The sequence below is a fragment of the Aquila chrysaetos genome, chromosome 11, assembly GCF_900496995.4.
Source record: "Aquila chrysaetos chrysaetos chromosome 11, bAquChr1.4, whole genome shotgun sequence".
Taxonomy (NCBI): Eukaryota; Metazoa; Chordata; class Aves; order Accipitriformes; family Accipitridae; genus Aquila; species Aquila chrysaetos.
The window spans coordinates 31,383,082-31,404,806 of NC_044014.1; the positions used below are offsets into that span (position 1 = coordinate 31,383,082).

A 21,725-nucleotide genomic window follows, 5' to 3' on the forward strand; every position below is an offset into this window, starting at 1 on the left:
ATGAAAATCTTCCACTTTGATGGGACCAGAGTATGATTCACAGAGCTACTTTGCAAAGGCCACACAAAAATTGATGTTTGTAAGTTCTTTTTTGCTGTGCATTTACTCCGAATCCCTTAATGCCCATAATTTGGTGTACATACCATGAATATTCTGCTGCTAAAGCCAGGGTATTTCAGCCTTTAAGTTGTAGAAAAAAACCCACGTGCAGATACTGGAGCAAGCAGGTCTGTGACATTTTCTGGGACTGTAACGAGAGTCTGTTACACCACTCAGTATTTTCTTTCCTTTCTTTTCTCTTCCTTTCCTTTAAGCTAACATCCTTTTCCTGTGCCTGAGGGAGAAGGCAGTTGATAGAAGCTGAGTTCCTGTTCACAGATAAGTTTAGAAGGCAGCCAAGCTCAGAAGTTCCTTGAATAAGCTATATTCCTACCACCTTTTTTTTCCCCCTCTGTCAGAGACGTTTGAGCCCCACACAGGAACCAGACTCGCATTGTTCAATAGCCACGGACATTTCCAGAGTAGCTGGGAGGGTCAAAAGCTTTTTCCGCTCTTTGTTACAAATTTTTTTTTTTTTTTTTTTTTCTCCTTTCCTTCTTCCAACTTTCCAGTTAAAGAATATTGCCAGGGCATTCCTGAATTAATCCAGGCTGAGCTTCAGAGAGGAGAACAAGAGACAGGTGTAACTGGGTGGGAAAAACCCCACGATGCTAGTGAAGCTTTTGCTCATCTGTAATACAATAGCATTGGCAAAGCTGGTCAAGCACTCAGACCATCATGGGTATCGTGCTGGTTCAGTGCACAGCTCGAAGCCACAAATTTATGAGACCTCTGCATACCCCCAGAGGACTCCTCTGTCGCAGGAGGAAGAAGGTTATTGGGAAGCAGAAAGGCTCAGGGAGGATACTCAAGATTACCCTTCAAGCGTGATCTCCTCACATCGGGAAGAGAGAGAGGATTTTGAAGCTGCAAGCCCACAGTCCCGAAATGGGTAAGTACCCTAATGTGTCTGTGTTACATGTAACGATCGTGCAATCCTGCCTGATACCTTTATACCCTGTTGATAAAGGACCATTTTCAAAAGAAGTTTCTCATTAAAATATATTAGATTTTAGGGATCAATCTATAACCGAACAGGAGGGGTTTAAATGGTTTAACTACAGAAAGAGAAAGCTGAATTGCTTGTGGAGGATGAAACCACCGACGGGACTGGCTCTTTGCCTAGTCCAAGACAGCAGAATGGGGTTCGGGGTCTGGACATACCTGGCAGATGTGAAGCCTTCCAGTTCTGCTGTAGCACCATAAAATAAAACACTATTTCTGGCAAAGCAGAACTAGAGGAAATTAACTTACTGACTTTTTCTCATCACAAAGCAATGCTGATTATTTTTGCTGACCATGGCAACCTTTGCCCATCAGCGGGATGTGCCTGGCTGCAGACTTGGGCCTTGGAAATGGAGAGGGAAAGAGAATGGCAGGATGTTAGCAAAATAAAAATAGTGAGGAGTAAATATAACAAAGTAAGGAATAATATATAAGCATGAAAATGACTACAAGTTCAACCCCCCCCCAAAAGGTTTCTGTGACAATGAAATGCTTCTCATGATAATTTATAGCAGAAGAGTAGCCATCCTGCATGGAAAAGGCATGTGCTTCACTAGAAAGATTTCCAAACACTATGATTATTGTAAGTTTTACAGGGCACGTAAGTAGGTCTCTAAATGTTTAAAATAGATGAAAACCAAGCAAGACAGTGAATGAATCTTTTATAGCCCTGATGGATGGGTACTGCAGAGCCCTGTTTGGGAGAGCTGAAACAGCAGCACAGCGAGTGCTGTTCACAGCTCAGTGCTTTAGGATGCCCTGGTATTTTTCCCTTAAAATGCTCTTGAGGAAACAGAAAAGGGGGATGGAAAGAGACTACAAAACTTTGCTCATGTCATGCGTCCCTTTCATGCACACTAAAGTATGCAATCTTGTTTCTAATCTCATCTACATGTAAAATTAAGGCCTCCCTTCTGTGTGTAGCGTGGCGAGTGTATTAAAACCCTGTTGTCCTTCATACTACATCTTCTCCAAAATCTGTACCTCCCACCATTAACCTTAAGTCATTTTCTAAAGCCTGTTAAGTGCTGACTTCCAGTCTCCTGATGGGTAGTGTTCAATAATGACATCCATGCACTGTTAATTCACCAACTCCTGGTTAATGCATTTCAGACACTGTCAGAGGAAGGAAAACAAAGCCTAAGTGGTACTCTGGACTTGCACATTATACTGCAAGGTGGTAATCATTTGATTGCTGGTTGATATGCCGAAAGCATTCTGAAAACTATAAGTACTATGAAAACTCAACAGTGTAAAAAGGTGCACATATAGGTCAGCAAGATGCTGTAATATACTGTCCTAACAGGGATTTCTTCCTTTGCTATGTAACTTTGTTCAGCACCAGCTTGTGTAATTCAGTTCAGCACCAACTATTACTCATCCTAATTTCCTCCCAAGAAGAGAAATACTTCCTCCTTTTATGGAGACAGTTACATAAGAAGTCAAATCATAACATTCTTCCCAATTATAAAGCTATATTGATGACTACAGGCAATCAAAATCGAGCCTAGCAATAGCTTTAATGCATTTGTTCTTTTGCTAGAGCTATCACATTTATAGTGCACACAAGCCCAGAAAGCTGGTATGTCTTATTTGAGACTTTGAGAGGAATTATGTCCAAAAGCGAGGGGAGAAAGTGCAAATAAGAAGGGACAGCATGGCTCCCCTTGTAACTGCACTCCAAATTCTAAAAATCATCGCAAATGGTTGCAGCAATGTACCTTGAGAGCCTGAAGTCCTCAAGTGCATGTCAGCTGCTCATGACTGGAGTGCCCTGCTATGCATAGACAAGAAATTGTCATGAATCTGCTATTTCCTCCCTACAAGCGTGACACATGCTCTGGAAAAAACATCAAAGGACTGGGCTTATATTTCTAAAGGGGAGAGCAAGAAGAAAAGCATCAGGAGTTAATCAGGAATTGGGAGATATAGGGAGATAAAGACATGCCATTAAATAATTTTCTACCAAAGCTATGTCCCACTTCTAGTTTGCTTTTGAAATAAGAAAATACTTTTATTTTCAGAACTAGGAGACAAACAAACAAAATCTATGGTGACTTTGTCTCTGAGACAAAGTTTTGACTCTCACAATTTTCTAACAAAAAAGATGTGTTTTTCTCCAACCTCTTGCTATTTTCCCTATGTGTTAGGAATAGTGGTTGTTACAAAATATTCTTACATTTTTAAAAAATTCATAGTATTATTTTTCTTATTGCAGTTATTTGAATAATTGAGACCATCACAACTAGTATGTCCAAGGTAATTAGTCAGACAGAATCCTCTGGTTTCTATTTCAACACGTAAGGTGAAATAACTCATTAGATCCCAGTCAAATGGTTGGATATGTTACTTTACTAATGAATTCCTCTCAGAATAACAAGATTATTCTAATAAGAGTTTTAAAACAAGAAAATCGGTAAGAAGTCACTGGCCCTTAGGTGACTTTTTAAAAAAGAGAAATGTGTGGATAATAACCCTCTTGTTTCAACTATTCTTTTGAGGAAGAACTAGGTAACAGTTTAGTATCTCAGCTGTTGCTTATATCTGAGCAAACAGGAGAAGCTCTGCATGGTCAAAGCGCACAGGTGTTTGCACATGTTACTTAGAAAATCAAATCTATCACAGGAGGCCAATTTTCCAAAGGAAATCACTTTTTTTCTTTTCTCCCCAGCAGCTGTGCCTCATAGGAGCTGATCAGTTTGACTTTAGATACTTTATTCTATGTCTGAGGTAAATGGATCCATGCGTACCCAAACTTTCAGCAGAATTAAAAAGGGAAATGAAAGTACAAGTATATGAAGAGATCTGTACTGTGAAATTGCTGGACTACATTAGCATCTGTTTTAGCAATGGAAGATGAAGAGTAAGAACAGTAAAAACAGGTTCTGGATTTCATATTCAGTGCGTAATACCCAAAATAGACAATAAATACATTTTCACGCTTCATTTCCCATATAAAACGGATGCCTAACGCAGAACTTCACGGGAACGCTCTGTTATTACTGGTGGCTTTCCTGCGTGTGGATACAGGTAGCCAAAGTGAGGCTTGAAAAGCTGCCTGGGACATGATCAGGTACGTGGAAGTTCTAAAAGTGACCCAGTAAATATCAAATAAGAGCTTGCATTAGCTTTGCATTAGCTTTGCATTAGCTCATCACCTACTCTAATACTTACCACTAGGTGTAACCAATTCAACTGCTGTCTGATCAAGTCATATTGGAAGGGAGAATAAATACGTCAATGAGATAATACACCACTATTCTCATCCTGACAATTGCTATGTGGAAGGCATACCTCATAGCTTGTGAAAACTTGTCCTAAATTGACAAGCCACCTTGGAAATTTTTCTTTCTTTAGAGCCACTTCCATCAAATACTTGGTACTGACACATACCTGAGCAAGGCATGGTGCTGAGCTGACCTCAGGGGAGCTGAAGGAGAGGGCCACGTAAGTACCCAGCTGCGTGCCCTCCCGTAGGCTGTACAGTTCAGACCTGGGCAGAAAGACCTGGACACACGCGTCCTTCTCCATGCGGCTGTACGGGGGCCAGGAACAGGGCAATTCTGCCTTCGAAAGGAAAGGTTCCCTGGCCCTGGAAAGACCTTTATTGTAATTACACTCAGAAGGGCTTGTTTTCGCTCCCTACAAACAGATTATTTCTCAAATCAAGCAATGAACTGAAGCACCGTTGGTGGAGCACTGTAGACCAAGGCTCCCACCTTTTCTCAGCACTGAGCAGAATCGCAGCCAGCCAGCTTTAATCTAATCTATGTGCCTGCAACACCAAGAACAGTCAGGTTGACAACTCAGATTTCATGCACTTAGTGTTCATATTTCCTTAAAAAAAAAAAAAAGTTAAATGAAGCATCTAAAAGGTGCAATCCCATCACAAGCTAGCCCTGACAGCAAAGCTCAAACCTGCCTGTACCCTCAGTTGGCCTGACCCGTCTGTCAAGTAACACTGTAAACCAGAAGACTTAAGCATTCCAGGTTAAAAATAATCTTAGGAAAAAGCAGAGGTTATTTTTAACTTTCCCCCTCAGTAACCACACCAACAGAGTTGGTCCCCAAACAGATGGCTCGCCCAGTAAGGGAGAAATGGACTGTGGTGATAAAATGGGAAGGAGCAGGGCAACTAAAGCTGGTTTCCCCATCTATGACAAAGTGTCACAGAACTTCTCTGTCTTTCCAAAAGTGTATTCATTGCCAAGTAGCCCCTGTTTTGGATTTGCCCTCCAGTTGGGTAGGTGGTTTAGTTTTCCTTCTTTCTCTTTAATCCATAAACACACATTCAGCCTGTCATTTGTTGGGATTTTTCTTACAATTACAATGTCCGCAAAAAAATGAAAAAGTAAAACAAAACAAAAAAATCCCCCAAACCCACTACCTGAAATATAAATAGGAAAGGCAGAAGTCTTCAGCATAAGTAAATCCTTAATTGCATTAACATGTTTTGAGGTTTGGACACAGGATTCTGTGAAGTCACCCTTGATTAGACGGAGGCTTCCTGATGCTAGCCAGGTGCGTTGTTATCTGACTGAAACACAGAGCTCTTCCTCTAATTCGGTACCAAGACAGCCACGTTTTTATGATTACCCAGTGTGTCAAAATACAGAACAACTATCCTCCAAAGGGTAGACAAGCAGAGAAAACCCCAATCAGTCTTATTCTAAAGAAAGTCAGAACAATGCTCAACCTTAATAGCTTGGGTTTTTGCCTGCTTTTACAGGAAAACATCCATTGATTTAATTAAGACCATTTTCACACTGACTCATCTATTTCTTCAAAACTAGATGGGGACTTTCGTAGGAAGCTTATGGGATACTGAAATTTCCCCAACAAAGGGGCACAGAACATATGCTTAAAATAAAACAGGTTTGGATGAAATGCAGCTAAATGTGATCTTTAGCCTCTGACATCCTGCAAACCAGTGGAGCGGCCATTGAGTGCTCAACAATAGCTTTTGCAGTGCCAAGTTCATTAACAGAAGCAATGGTTTCCTATCAAAGTTAGGCACTTGGCTGCTTTCAGGACTTTAGGAAATTCTCCGATATTTGGCTCTTGTTGAGCCGCACAGCTGCAGGTGGAATGGCTCCCCATTAGCATGTTTGATGCAAATGGCACAGCTTCATTGCATGTGATACAGGAGTTATCAAACCCTCTGTGCCCAAAGGGTTGTTTTATTTCACAGCTCATTAGCGCAAGCTGCAGCAATCCATTCTTTCAGCAGATAGCAAGGGATCTCTCAGCACAGCCACAGAACCACCACCAGCACTATTACCACGTGGATCTGATGCCTTCCTACCCGCGTGGGTCAACACCCCTTGAAAGAGTGATAGGTGGCCAACCCTGAACAAAATTACACTCACACCCAAAATACGATCAGGGCAAACCTTGGTGTACACTGTCTGCACCCTGAGTGCGTGTCATCTGGGAAGCTTGACTTCCCATGCGTTTTTGACATGCTGGCATCAGCACAGCTGTGCTAGTAGGTGGCCACTGGCTGCAATTCCTGCTTCGACACAAGGTCTGAGAAAGGAGTGAGTGTGCTCTAAGTAGGGGTGAACTTAAGTCTGCAGGAATCAAAAGATGAAATCCAAGAGTAAGCTGCCCTCTGAATAGGCTGTAGAGCTTCTATTCTGGGGAGGATAATGTAAATGAGGCACTGGCTGTGGATGCTTTCTGAAGAAGAAAAACCTCTTGCATTTATTTATCTGAAGTAGCTTGTACAACAATTGGATTTGGCGCAAAACCAGCTCCCAGCCAAGCCTGCTTTCTCTTGAGGTCCCAGTGAGGGTCCAGGTTCAGGACTGGATTTGCTCAGAAAGCCTTCACTGCACTAAGTTTTTAGGACATTTTGCAGGACAAGTCCCAACTGATAACAGACTAACTGGCACTGCTGCTGGAATAAAAGCAGCATTCAACCAGCATTACTCAGGGCTCTGGAAGACTTCCAGCACTGTATGGAAATCATCATATTTGAAACTACCACTGCCACTCTTTTCAGCCCATCTTGTTAAGGTAAACTGCAAATCAATTAGTCTGCTTAAACCCCAGTGAAAACCAGTGGGGTTCATGGGATGAGTCACAGGAAGATCCCAGGCCCTGCCTAAGAGGGAGCTCTACTCATCCTAAGGGAAAGATGGAGAAATATGAGTTTCTGCTGTCTGATTGTAATACAGGGCTGCTGGCTGCTAGGGAAGAGCTGGAGAATTCACTGATAGACCACCAGTGATCACTTGCTGTCTGCTAATTAAAAACCCAGTGACACATCATGTTCCTGCAGAGAGCCAGCACCTTTTTCAACAGCAGAACACCTTCTGCATTCCATAACTAATAAAAAGATATGTCTGACTTAAAACTGATGTGCATAGTCCCAGTTTAGATTAATATAAATGTGGTATTTTACCTCTTGTTTTATTGAGGCTGCTTTTTCTTGTCAGAATTTTGCACTGAGGGAAAAACAGAACATAGCGGTTATTCCATAGCTAAAGCCTCATTCTTTTTTTCTGCTTCAACTGCTATAAATCAGGAATTATTCTGTACAAGTCAATGAAAAAAGGCTCGTTTAAATTAGAAGAACATAGTCCTCTATTGTCATCTTGTAGCACAGTTAAGCAGCAATAATTGATTATCTGGTGCCTTTTGCACTATATAGAAAAGTGAAGCGTTATGAACCTGAAAAGTTTTGTGCTCTGTCAGTGGTAGACACAGGAATGGCTGGACAGGAGTTTTCAAAGTAATTACAGAAACTGGCTTCCTTGAGAATAGAAACCTGAGGAAACCGATGTGAAGGACAACTCAGTTGTACTAGTACAGCCAAAGGAATAACAAAACTTATGGAAAAACAATATCCTGAAGTCCTGAAGCTTTTGTTCAGGCAAAAATTCCACTGACCTAGGAAGCGTCGAAAATTACGCACTGCAGTGCCAATCATGAGAATGTGTAACTAAGAAAAATAAAGCAAGTACGTAGCTGAGCTGGGGGGCATTACTCATGCTCACTATCATGCTGCAATTGTCTGTGTGGCAGCATGTGAAAAAAAGAGACTACCCCATATTAATCTGAGCAGAGCGATAATTACTGCAGACCAGCCATCTCACTTTACCTCCTGGTTCTGTGGGTTTTATTTTGTTTGCTATGACATAAAGTGGCCCAGCCCAATCCTAGAATCAGAGAGAGAACCGCCTGCATTTTGCTGTGTTTCAGTAAAAGCGGAAATATTATCCAACATAAGAAAAAAAATAATTTTAAGATCCGTTTTTAGTTTAAAGGTCTTAAAGGTTCAAATAAAAGGAGCTTGAGCTAACATAAATTTGCTGAATCTTATCTAAATATTGAATGCTTTGTCATTAGATGTATTTAACCTCAGAGACAAGAATACGCTTGCCTCAAAATAAGGCAAAAGTGGATAGCTGCACATGAAGACTCTATTCAATAAGGAGATTAGAATAAAGCCTAGGAGAAAGAACACCTCGTCTAGCAAAGAAAATTATTCAGATGCTTTTTTCCTGATTTAAAAAAAAAGGATTAATTTGCTTGGAATGTAAAACAGGAAAAGCAACTGAGCAAATGAAACATCTGTAGCCCTGAATTTGTTAGGGTTCCCTCAAGTGTTGCTCTAACTTGCAGCATTATGATGAACTTTACCATTCACCAGACTGGAAAGAAAGCTCTTATGCTCTCCTCACATGAGGAACTTTTTTCTACTCTCTCTCCTTGGCAGCAGAAGCTTGAATCAAAAGGAAACTGTATTAAAGAGAATAAAAGCAGAGGGTGTTAAGTTGGTTATATATTCAGTGAATGAAGCGACATAATTACAACGAGGGGAAAAAACGCAGAAGCAGAACACAAAGCTGCTGTGTTCCAGAAACCAGCTAAATAAAGTGCTATTTGTGAAAGAGCAGCTCTTTGAAACTTCATAGCCTGATTCGGAGCCCAGTGGTGCCAGCAGAACTCCTGCTTGCCTCACTGAACTTTAGATAAAGCCTTTCTCAGTCTTTACATTGTTCTACTTAACATTAAAGAACGACATATTTTCCTTCAAGGTTAATACAGTTAAGGAGTATTTCTACATAGCAAAGTTTCCTTAAAGAAAGCATTTGACAAGATGCGCAAAGAATACTCCAATGAAAGTTTCCTCTTTGGGCACATGTATCTATATTGCAGGTCATTACAGATGGGAAAGATAGGCTTTATTTACTTATTTGATGAAAGAATAAATTTCAATAAGCTTCATGGAACTCAAAACCACTAGAAATTTTTGCAATTAAAATAAAAAAAATGGTATTATGTAGCCCTTCAGCTCCACAAATAAGCTTTAAGACCAAGTGAGAGAGAGAACTAGTGAGGAGAAAAATGGATATAAAGAAAGGTGACCACCATTAAAAGAAGTTTTTATTGAGAGTCTATCAAATTCCCCATTTTTCAGGCTATTCATTCTACATAAAGCTAATAACTGTCCAAAGTAGGCATCAAGTTGGGATCAACCACTGATTCAACTTCTGATACAACGTAACTCCTTTCTACAAGTGGGAAGCCCACCACATTAACAGGTTTTGAAAAGGAATCCTTGTATTTTCTACTAAACGTGTGTGCACATTTACATGTGCAATATAGCAAAAATACAGTCACACGATGCCACATTTTTGCTCACACATGTGTTAATGTAAACATTTGGGTTAGATTTGTATGGCTTACATGACTCAAAGGACTTGTTTGGGAGCTGTGTATGGTGGGAAAAACAACTCAGCCCAGATGATGATTCATGGGGCGTGGACTGTTTTCATTAGGAAAGAACAAAACACTAAAGCCGAAGAATCCTTTTTTAAAGGAAGGTTTCCACACTGAATGCAGACTCCTGCCTGGACCTGGCAGGCGTCCTGAAGGCAGACCCAAGATACTGCACCTAGCAACGATGCCAGCAAGCTGCAGCAGCAGTGCCTGGTCACTTTATTTCCCCAGGAAGAAAAGCAGAGAGGATTTGAGGGGGGAAAGCCACTCCTAACTATGGCTTGCCAGACACGTGAGAGAGGACAGCCTACATACAAGCACAGATCAGGTCTCCGTTTCAGAGTTACTCATCTTACACCAACCACTGAAAAGCAATGCAGCCTTATAAAGCCTGGCGGACCTACGCACACCTCAGAGGCAGACATCAGCCAGAGCATGTGTGGGTCTGCTGGCTTTAACTGCATCTCCCGGCGACACAAGCAGAGCATTTGACTCTTGAAGAGTAATGATTTAATAAAAACTTGAGGATTTGTCTTCTGGTTCAGTCCCATAGGAAACAAGGCTCCCGTTGATAATAGGCACAGAAGTTCCCCCAGTCACTTGCAAAGGCCTTAAAACTACAGCTCATCAAAACAGCTCGTTTGGCTTGAAATCACAACAAAAGCTGCAGCAGCCTGCTTTCCTGTTCAGCCTTCCCAGCGCCACAGGCTTTGGCAGATTCCTGCCCCTGCTTCTAAGAGATGAAGAATTTTGCTTGCATGAGTGTTCGCTGAAATCGCCATCACATTTTCCTTAAGAAATGGGGGAGCAAAAAAGGCTGTCTGTGTGCCAGCAAGGCTGGTGAAGTGTTCCCCGCTAGCCCAGGCTGTCTGCCCTTCCCTCCTGACGTTTCCAGCTGCCCCCCGTTCTCCTGGCCACCCAGCCGCAGCTTCTGCTTTTGTGTGGGACTCAGTTCCCCATTGTTTCTGCAACTCTCTCGGAGGGGCAAACTTTTTCCATATATGCTGATTATCAGAGATTTGGTTCCTGTGTTCCCATTTAAAAATATACTGCCTAAAGTTCAGCTGTTGCTTTATCAGCCACAGCTCTCTCCCCCACACAACGCCCTACTCCATTACAACACAAGCTCTGACAAACTCATGGAGTACAAGAACTTCCTGATGTCTCCAAATACCCCAACCGACATGATCAGTACTGCATAAGGTCTGATATTACTTTTGTGCTGAGAAAATAATGTTGATTTCTTACAGGAAGGGAATTTAGTGGTATGCATAATGGCATATAATATGATTTCTAATTTTTCTCCAGGCTTCATTTAAGCAGATAGGCTGCATATATTGACACCAGCAAGCTCTAAAGCTCATAGTAATGGCTGCAAAGGTACTGGATGCTGTTCTACTGGAGGTAGAACAGCAGACCCCTAGAGATGCCAGACAGAGGGGAAAAAACCCAAATCATGTGAAGATAGCACTCATCAGATTTACTCTTGGGTGTTCAAACTTTCCAGTAACAAACTTTCAAGTACTGAATTGTCAGTGGCAGTATCAGGAAGAACAATGTTAAAAAACCAACTATAATGACCAGTTCTTGCCATTACTAATATAGCTGTCACATGGACATCTAACATAACAGAGTAGCTCAGTTTTGGAGATTCAAGTGGTCTTCAACCAGGACAGCTGATTTCATGACAACTAGAGAGCTGTTTCCTCTGCAGCTGCTTTACCATGAGGGAGTGATGAAGGCCTCAAACCCCTTTTGCAACTTGGAAAATTTACCACACTAGTAAAACTCACCTTGTCCTTGCTAGAAGCATAAAACTAAAACCCAAGAAAACAACCTTCATTTTTCCAGTATTATTTTCCTGCGGGTAATGGGAGAAATAATTTCAAAGCTAGTCTAATTAATAAAATCCAATCAGTTACTGTATTATCTTGAAGAAGTAATACTTAGGAAGACATTGATTATTAATGGAGTTTATGTGGGATCAAGTTTTCAGAAGCAGTCTGCCTCAACCTGATGAGTCAGTCATTAGGCATCTGAAATGGCAACATGCCGAGAAAGGCAATTTGACATTTAAAGTGACATTAACCTGCAGGTTATCATGGGTTGGAAATTTCTCCTGCTAAATGAAAGGACTGGAAATGGAACTAATGCATCAAAGTTCAGACAATCAACCCCTTTGTAACAAACTCAGATAAACATCCCAAATGAAAACAAATGAACTGGGAGTGGAGGGAGAATCTAGCAAGCATTTTCCGCTTTCCTCATCATCCAGCTGGAAAAAAAAAAAAAAAAAAATAAAAAAAGAAAAAAAAATAGAAGGCATTTCACTCTTCCTTGGCACTGTTACAAGCAGAGACTTAAAAAGACCTACTTCAAATTCCTTTCCCATGACTTTCTTCCACTAGGAACTGGTGTTCCTTCATGCAGTCCCGGCTGGTAACATACATAGAAGCCTGCATGAAGGAGAAGTACATTGTCAACTCCCAACAGCCCTGTCTAAACGGAGCACCAGACTGCCAGAAGATCATGTAAGTATCCTAAATAAAACCACTGAAGAAAACAGAATTTTCTCTGAAGTATCTAAATGATATTTTCAAAAGTATTTAATGACACATCTTAAAAAGAATTAAAGCATCAACTCAGTTTAATACCAAAGTGATGTAGGGTCTGACTTACATACCAAAGGTGATCAGGCATTTAAGTAACCTGGTAGAACAATTGCCTTTCCAAGCCATCAAGTACATGACTACAAGCTGATGAAGTGATTTTTCAAATCTTCCCACATGCTTATTCAGCAAAAACCATAGACCATACCTTTTCCATGATTTTCAGGTCATAATACACAGATATAACTTAAAAAAAAATAAATCTCTGCCTGTGGCCATCAGTGAGACCATTTACATGGCAGGAGTTAGAGATGTGCAATTGCCCAAGTGCTTACTCTTCTTTCAGAAGGACTGGCTGCCCAAAGAGTACTGGTGAAAGGCAATAGTGTACCTTAAAGTACTAGGACTGATACATTTTTAAAGTTGGGAGACATTGACTCACAACACACTTCTGAAGTGAAGTAATATTTAATACTTACCTGCATGTTTTCACATCTATGTAGTTACTTGATTGCAAAAATGCTTTTGCTATTTGGTAATATAAATAATTTCTCTGAAAAAAAAAAAAAAAAAAAAGGTTCATGATTATTTCTAGTGGAGTTTTTAACAAATTTATATCTTCCTTGGTACCCGTGACATTTTGGAGTATTTGTTTAAAAATAAAACTTTCTCTACAACTCATCAGAATATCACAAAAGTTCAAGCTCAGTCCAAACTTGATTGCAAAGGACTCTATTACAATAAGTATTACAGTTGCATTTCTGATAGTTACATAGATTTGCCATCTGTGACATTTCTCAGACTTGCGTCAGATGAGTGCCAACATGTTTGGAAAAAAAATCTCTACTGACGAACAATAAAGCATGAGGCAGAACACTGGAGCCCTGCTCACTGAATAGCAGTTATATTCTGTCTGCATGTAAGAATGTGCACACACCTCCTGTTGTAGGCAGTAATCCTGAAAAGCAATCTTATGTAGGGGGAAAAAATTGCTGTGGACTGCCTAAATGTTTTACTAAGCAGTAGTGATACAGTTTATGACAAATTTCTTAACTGCGTTCTGCATTAGTCATCTAGGACAGGCTTGGCACCAGACTGCTGCTAGAGTCAGTGAACTCACCCCGAGTGACGCCAGCTGACAGTAAGTTGGAATCTAATGCCCAGACCCTTACTCCCCAGGTACAGGACAGCTCTGAAGCCAGTGTATCAAGTGAAACAGAAGGTTTTGAAGTCTTTGCAGTGGAAATGCTGCCCTGGATTTATTGGCAAGGACTGTGAACAGCGTGGTAAGGAAAGCTAGAGAACAAGCATGAGAATTAATGACTAAATGCCAGTCACGGTGGCAAGAAATAAGTTTGCCTATTTGTTTTCACTTTTTTTGAGAATCGATGCCTTATTTCCTTTGGTTTGCTATGCCCCAAATCACTGATACCTTGAAACAAGGAGTAGTTGTAATTAGCTGCAATTAGTAGCTAATAGCATGAGCTACTTATTCTTCTCTTAGTAGCACCTTTGTAATCACCGAGGAAGGTATTCATTCACCGGGAGGCCTGTCAGATGTACAAGTCCATCTAAGAATGCCTAATTCCAGGTAGAAACGGGTGACATCAGAAAGCAACACTAGTGTGTGAAATGCCCCTACGGTCAGTTTACAGGATGAAGCCATCTGGCTAGGGAAATCACAGCGTACCCAAGTTCAAACAAGGGAGGCAGCGTTCGCTCTCCAGCCTGCATTGCTGCCTCCTCTCCGCTTACCCTGGCTGCACAGACACTGGCTCCTAGAGCGGGGAGCAGCTCTACAACACACGAACAGAGCCCAGGCTGTTAATTCCATGGAAGCTCTAGCAATAGCCTTTACATACAATAAACTACTACAACTCTTTGTACTGTTGAATAATGATGTGTGCAGCTGCTAAGTAAAAGAGAGGGGAGACAATGTGGTTTAAAAACTGGAGTGCTTCGTGGCATTGACATGATTTAGCAAATAATACTCCAAAAGCAGAAAGAGAATTTAAACAGATAAAAGGTAATCCCTCTCGCAATTAAGGCAACCATAGCAAAAAAGGCAAATATCTGTGTGAAAATTTTCACACAATCTATGTCTAATCACCTACAGGCTCCACAGATAAAGTGGGCCTGTTTTCATCTCTGTAGGTTTAGCTTTTCTTCACAGACAGCTTTTGTTCATAGATTTATCTCTAGGTGATGCCACAGCCTAACCTTCATTTATTTTCCAACTTTCATGTTGGAAAGGTATTACCAAATGCAGTGCTTCTAGTTTAGTCTCTCCTTCGTTACACTCATTGACCAAAACCAGCTACTCCATCTTTACCTCCTCATTTGTACAGCGTCACTCACTGTAGCTGGTGCCACCAGAATGTTCAGGTAACTGTGGAACAAGGAAGAGGAATTTGCAGATCTTTTGATAGGACCCCCAGAAAAAAAACCCAAACCCAAACAAAAACCCCAAAACTGTTTGCAATAGACTTCTTAGGGGCAATAACTCAGCGTGAGTTAAAAAGCCCACCCTACTGCATAGCATTACCATTTATGCAATGTTGTATGCCAGTGCTGTACTACAAGCTAAGTAAATTCTTCAGACAATATGTTCTTTCCCTAAGAAACCTGCAATGCAGAAGCCTGTCTCCACATCAGTTACACTACACATGAAATTGTCCTGCATGGCCTTGCTAAACTGTAGCAGCTTCTGCATCTAAAACATTTTCACAGATGTATTACATCTCAATTGCAGATCCCAATTTTATTCTGGTGCCACGAAATCAAACTGAAGGACGGGAAGAGGAGTTCTCAAACCACAGTATGTGCTTGAAGTTATTTTGCTTGCCATTCTTTTACCTCTCAGTCACTGATCAGAAAAAAAGATGTACTTTTTAGGTGCAATTTTAACATGATAAGCTATGGACAATATCTCTAGTGAAAGCATTATCTGGGAAAGTTTTTACACGACTACATTTATTGGCATAAATAAGGGCTTTTGCTATAACACTACATGAATGCTTTAGACAAAGCATCCAAAAGTTTCAAAGTTGTATGCTGGCTGGTCATCAGCGATACCTAGTGAGAATGCCAGCTGGTACAGAGCGCTAAACCTTTCAATGGCATGGATGTTTAACCCATTGCTCTGCTAAGTGGATTCACAGGAAAGCACACCATGCTCAGAAGTCTACCAGAAAAACAATCTATTCAAAACGCTGTTTTAGAGCAACTACCCAGTAGCTTTGAGACTATTATGAGGTACCGTAGATCTGTATCTCAGGCACTCCATCCTACCAATCTAAGTATCCAAGAAGGATCTTCCCTTACCCTCTGGGAAATGGTGTGGATTGCAGTGCTATTAAGTATCTTCTAGCAATTGGTTTTAGGGTAATATTGCAGCTCTCAAAGAGAGTCGCCTTTACATTATGCTCTCAGCACTAAATGAATAAGCAGTTACTTTGCACGACTTAAGTTTATAAAACATTAAAGGTCAAAGGTAACCCTGGAGGGCAAGAGGCCTCCAGGATGGCACAGTTGCAATATACCAGTTTCTGCAGCTTTCAGTGTACACTTTGAAACCTACAGCTCAAATTAGCAGGTATTTATTTAGAATAACATGATTTAAAGGGCCCCTCAGTGAGAGTCAGCTATGACGCTTACACCCCATGCTTCTGATTCCTTAGTGGAACGGCTCAATGGCTTTTTCATCCTCTCCTTTTATTCTGGGTTGTTAAACCTTGCTATCCTTTCAGTCAATGGCTTGAAAGGAGCTATCATTCCAGAACATTTTTATGGCACGGGGAGATTTTAAATGAAGAGCATTTTACTGCCATCATGGCTAGCGTGGCTGCAGTTCTCTTAATATTTAAATATATTAGGTTTTCATCACTGTTGAAAAAAATCTCTGCAAAGAAACTGTGAGTTAAGGGGCTATCAATCAACAAACCCCCTAAACGCCAGCGCAAAATTTTCAGAGCAAAAAGTACACAGGTGTTCTCAGAGGTCTTGTAGGAATACCTGTCGCCTGGTCGCTGCACTCTGTTGCATGACTTTGTTTTTTTAATCTTGTGATTAGTGTCAACATCAGTGGATTCAAGAAAAATGTTGGAAGTCATTCAAAATCATGAGGCTTTACTGGATGATCTTCAAAGTGATATTCATCAAGCAGTCAGCAACTTAGGTGACTTACAAAGAATATTTGAAAACAACGGTACAAGCATGGTGTTAGAAGTGAACCAGAGCAATTCAGGTGAGAGGTCTGACGCAGAATTACCAGCCTGCCAATAGGCCCTGTAAAACCACACAGAGCAGAAAGAAAACTTAAAAAAAACCCAAACCACCCTGTTATTCCTTGGTCTGCTGGTTGCTTCTAAGGAGAGAAAAAAATGGCTGCAATCCCAACACGAATGAACCAAATTCAAGAGTAAATTGAAATGGGAAATGAGATAAAAGGCAGATTCCTCCAGAATATGTCTTAACCACAGAACAGAGAGGTTGCTTATATCTAAAATTTGTTAGCTTACTATTCTGCTTCTACGGCTTCTTCTCTTCTATGAGGATGCAGAGTTTAGATTTAGTTTTTGTTCTTTTTTCATACTCATGCTATATACTCTGATGTGCGGAATATCAGACTGGTGTATGTAAAAAAAATATAACATTCAACCCTTCTCTGGAACATTATTCCTGCCATATATAGGAGTGAGAAAAAAAGACCTATGGAATTTGACCTACTAATGTGAGCCATTGGCCACAGACATTTTCTAATGTTAGACTATTGTCCTCAGTGAACTTCAAGGCACTCAAGTTTGAACATTAAAGTTAGAAATCAAGCCTTAGTATAATTCACACCTAGCACACATACCTCACAGATTTTAAGTTATTTAGTCCTGGCCTGGAATATTCAGCTGTTAAGAAGCTGTATAACTTCATGAAGTAGAAGGTGCATTGTAGAAAGCATCAGAAAAAGAACAACATTATGAGACAGTCAAATAAGCAAGAGCCCATCAGCCAAGAACTGTTGTGAAAGCGGGCAGTTATGGCCACTTACAAAAATGCTTGTACAGGGGTTTCAAAACGTAGTATTTTTATGACAAATGGGGCAGTCAATACATATCTAAGTTTCTCTCTGCAGACTCAAAAGACACAATGTGCTTCACAGTAACCTTGATTTAAAATCAGGCTATTTTTGCAATTGTCAAAATTTATCATATGGTCAGATTTTGGGGAGTACGATGGCAGTTACTGTAGAAACATACTTGAGTTACCCTGGCCAGATTAAGATGTGTTCCAAAAGCAGAATTTAAATTTAATTAAATTAATTTTTTTAAACTGTGTTAACAGATCTACAGGAAAGACTTCTGCAGCAAGTTTTGTTTCCCCATGTGGAGAATTTTCTAAGGAAACATTTTAACCCGATGTGGACAAGCTTCAACAGAAGCTTACAGAACCTCTCGAACATGGTAAGAAACCTGTCCCATGACGTGGAAGCCAACAAGAAAAGCATAGAAAGATTCCAAGAGAGCACTGTGCCCAAGAAGGAATTCCAGGAGCTGGGAACTAAGTTTGAATCAAAAGTCCAAGAAAATGTAGTGAAAGTTGATCAGGTGAAAAGAGATATAGAGAACCGATTGCAAATGCAGCAGGCTAGTATTCACTATAATCTCACCATGATCAAGGCAGATACCGACACAAAGCTCAAGAAGTTTCATAAGATACAGCAGTCCCACTTCTTAGCTTTGAACAGCAGCATATCAAACATGAAACAAGAGCAAAACAAGCTTGAAAATAAATTTGAGACTTTGAAAAAAAATTTAACAGAACTCTCCTCACATCATGGTCCCAAAGATGAAAATACCCAGTTAACCATCAGACAAATAAATGATGTTCTGGCAGGGCATGCAAAGCAGCTTAAAGAACTTTACATGGAGTCAGATGTGGCCTTTCAGAATATTGCAGTTTTAGAAAGGTGGTTTAAGGAGTTAAAAAAAAATATCTCAAAGTATAGGCCAGAGGATCTTACAATAACTTTAATGGAGAAATCAGTTATTATGGAAGAAAACAAAGCAGCAACGGAAAGGCAGATATCAGAGCTTAACTATACTCTCTCAAATCTTCGGGAAAACTATTCAGATCTGTTGAGGTACATGGAGGAATGTAATTGCCAGAGAATATCTTCTGACACTGACGTACTGGAGGAAGATTTAAAGAATATCACTTATTCCCTTGAAGGCACCCAATCAACTTTAAAAGATATGAAGCACTTAGAGTCAGTTTTCAGAGATCTCTTGAGGAATGAAATTGAAGAGCTCTCCTCAGCTTTTCCATCTATCCATCAGTCCCTTAATCTCCGTCAAGAAGAAAACAGACAGCTTCAGTCACAAGTTACGGCTTTTTCAGAAGACATAGGGTTCTTGAAGAAGAAAGATGAAGAGATTCATCGACACATCAAGTATCTCAACAGTTCTTTCGTCTCTCTTTTGGAAGATGCCATGCGGCATGAAGCAGCACTGGAGGCTTTACTGGGAGAAGAATTTATGGAAGTCTTGTTTGAAGAAGATCCTAGTATCCTAATATCATCAGTATTTCAGCTGCAAGAATCTCTCAGACATATCTCTGATAAACTCCAAGAACAAAATATGACTTTAGAATCTCTTATAAAGAGATCTCATCTCTTGGAGAGAGGTCAACAGAATAATCATGATGCTCGTACATCTCCTAAGCATCCCAAAGAAGAAACACAAACATCCTCTACTCTAGATGAAGTTAGTAGTCAACACAGCATCGTAGAACATATGGAACCTAACTATGAGGCTGCCAAAGATGACTCCTTGGATAGCTCAGCTTATAATGATATCATGACTCTGAAGAATGATATCAAACACCTGAGCCTGGCAATTAAGAGGCATGAATCCAGAAGTGACATGAATCTTTGCTGCAATCACACAATAGCAAATGTAATTGAGCCACTCAACATTTCTGTGGAAATTCTCTCAGCAGATTTAGCAACCATCAAGCGGAAGGTGGAGGAACATCTGCTGATTTTTAAAAAGCTGTTTGGAAGCAATGAAGAATTAGTTGCCTCAAATATAAGTCTGGATGTTGCAAAGATTCAGTCAATGCTGACCAGAAAAGTGAGAAGGCAACAGAAAGGTCAAGACAAGCAGAGAGACAAGAAAAAACCCGAGAAGCACAGAGAAAATACACAAATGATAAGTGGAAGAAATACAGTGCAGACAGAACTTTTGGAAAAAGGTGGGTTCTTTTCTTTTACTTGCTCATGTGCAGGTCTAGTTTCTTTCTGGGCCCTGCTGTAAGTTACACACACAGAGCATATTAATTGTAAGACTTATCAGGTATCTTGTGGGATGCCGGAGGGAGAAATTCTGACATTATTTACATCCTCCCCCTCCACCAAAATAAGCAGTTTGAGTGACAACCAAGTTGGTAGCACTGCTGCACTTTACTTGAGGCCAATAAAATTACAACCATTATAGCAGCTGGGAAATTGGCCTTGAACTAATGCAACTTTATATATTTAGAACACAAATTTGGTTTGTAGATGCTCGTATTAACGTAGTAGCAGTTTTCTCTTTTGAAGGTGATGGGGAGTGCTAGGCTTCCAGGTCTTGCTTCTTTTTCCTCTGTTATTTGAGTCTGGAAGGAGCATACTCAAAGCACCAAATCCTTCCTACCATGGACAGGCACACTGAATGAACTGCTATAATTTGCACAAGTGGAACAGGAAGGACTGACCAGAGAGCACGCTCTCTCTCTTACTGCTAAGCTTCAGAAACAAGTTTTCAGCTTATACTTCACTGTGACTGGCCAGTTCCCTTTCCCTGTAAACATGTGGCCATAAGCACCTGGTAATTACAACCACCACAGCTTTAGCTTCTACGATTGTAGCCTTTCTTACGGACATAAAACATAGAGCAAAAATCAGCCCCTTTAGGCTGCAAAACTGTAGTTAAGACAGAGAATGTATTTGAAACCAATTTATTTTTAGGACAGCAAAGAAGTGCTACCTTTTTTTTTTTTCCTGGGTGGTCTCAGCCTTATACTTTTCCAAGAGTAGCAGTTCAGATATTTCCAGGGAACCATTTGATCTAATCCCAGGCACACACCAATTTCAAGCATTTAGCTCTACAAAGGAGCATACAGAAATCAGGCCTGATAGGGCTTCACCCTATCTCCCACCCTGATGATCCTGGGGAGAGAAGAGCACTCGCGACTAAAATCCTGTTCCTCTTTCTTTTTCAGACTCACTGGTGGCATTCCATGTGGGATTCTCAGAAAGAAAGGATAAAGAAAAGACTCTGAGGTTTAATGAAACTTACATCAATTATGGAAACAGCTATTTCCCTGAACATGGCTACTTTAAAGCACCACATAAAGGTGTCTACCTGTTTGTAATCTCTGTGGAGTTCAGCTCAGGACCAGCATTAGGACAACTCTCCTTTAGCCGTGGGTATAAAAGAACTCTTGCAAGTAGTCAGAGGAAAACACCAAATGGAAACACCATGACAACTTTTGCTATGGCAGAAATGGAGAAGGGGGAGAAAGTATGCTTTGAATTGCTGCAGGGCTCTCTAGTGAAACGGAGTCCACCTGGGACAACAATGGGTGGATTCCTAATATTTAAAACTTGAATAGTGACATTTTGTTTTATTAATATCTTCCATAGATGCAATGGATCAATTCACTATTGCTTCATCTGTGATGTATTCAATCCTACTGCATGTGTTTAAACATAGCACTACCCTAGATTTGTCTTCGTGCTTCTTTTCTGGAAGTGTTTGGCTTTTGATTAGTTGCTTATGAGCAGCAACGGGATTTTCTTTCAAATGATAAGCTAATGGTTTGGACTCCAAATGTATCAGCACACACATTCCCAAATCCTTCCACTGTGAGAACTGCACCCAATTAGAAAAAATGTTTTGTGGGACCTTCTTCACTTACAACACAAATAATTTCTCCTTCCCCTGGCAAGAGTATCCTCCCATGGCAAATACTCCCACCACTGGCAAGGAAAAGATTTTAGGAAGGACTGAATGTATTGACTCTCATATTTTGCAAATAGTAGCTTAAAACCAAGAAACGAGGACAATTTTACCTTTTAGTTCTCTGTGGACCACAGGCAGTCACAGACTGTCTTGGAAACTTCTGCAACTCACTCCAATTCAATGTTTCAGTCTGTGCACAACATGAACACTAGAAGAGATCGATCAAATCCAGTAAGATGCACCCTATGCTAGTATTTGTAAGCAAGGATCTTAGAAATGG

General features: G+C 40.5%; 1 protein-coding gene across 2 annotated transcripts; it reads left to right on the plus strand.

Moving 5' to 3' along the window:
* Positions 1 to 469: 469 nt before the first annotated feature.
* On the plus strand, positions 470 to 21,206 carry MMRN2 (multimerin 2). 2 transcript variants are annotated; one of them, XM_030031012.2, is made up of 7 exons: positions 470 to 991; positions 12,246 to 12,368; positions 13,626 to 13,732; positions 15,199 to 15,264; positions 16,519 to 16,692; positions 17,784 to 19,694; positions 20,703 to 21,206. In XM_030031012.2, exons 1-7 carry the CDS (start codon positions 708 to 710, stop codon positions 21,089 to 21,091), a joined length of 3,054 nt encoding a protein of 1,017 aa, XP_029886872.1. In that variant the 5' UTR covers positions 470 to 707; the 3' UTR covers positions 21,092 to 21,206. The 2 variants fall into 2 exon arrangements, with proteins under 2 accessions (XP_029886872.1, XP_029886873.1); XM_030031013.2 differs by lacking the exon at positions 16,519 to 16,692.
* Positions 21,207 to 21,725: the final 519 nt, after the last annotated feature.

Bases quoted from the DNA above. Each gene is read 5' to 3' on its own strand.
- MMRN2 (XM_030031012.2), top strand. From the start codon at position 708: ATGCTAGTGAAGCTTTTGCTCATCTGTAATACAATAGCATTGGCAAAG. The intron at 15,265-16,518 runs GTATGTGCTTGA...TCTTGTGATTAG, and splicing joins AGAGGAGTTCTCAAACCACA to TGTCAACATCAGTGGATTCA. The intron at 16,693-17,783 runs GTGAGAGGTCTG...CTGTGTTAACAG, and splicing joins AGTGAACCAGAGCAATTCAG to ATCTACAGGAAAGACTTCTG.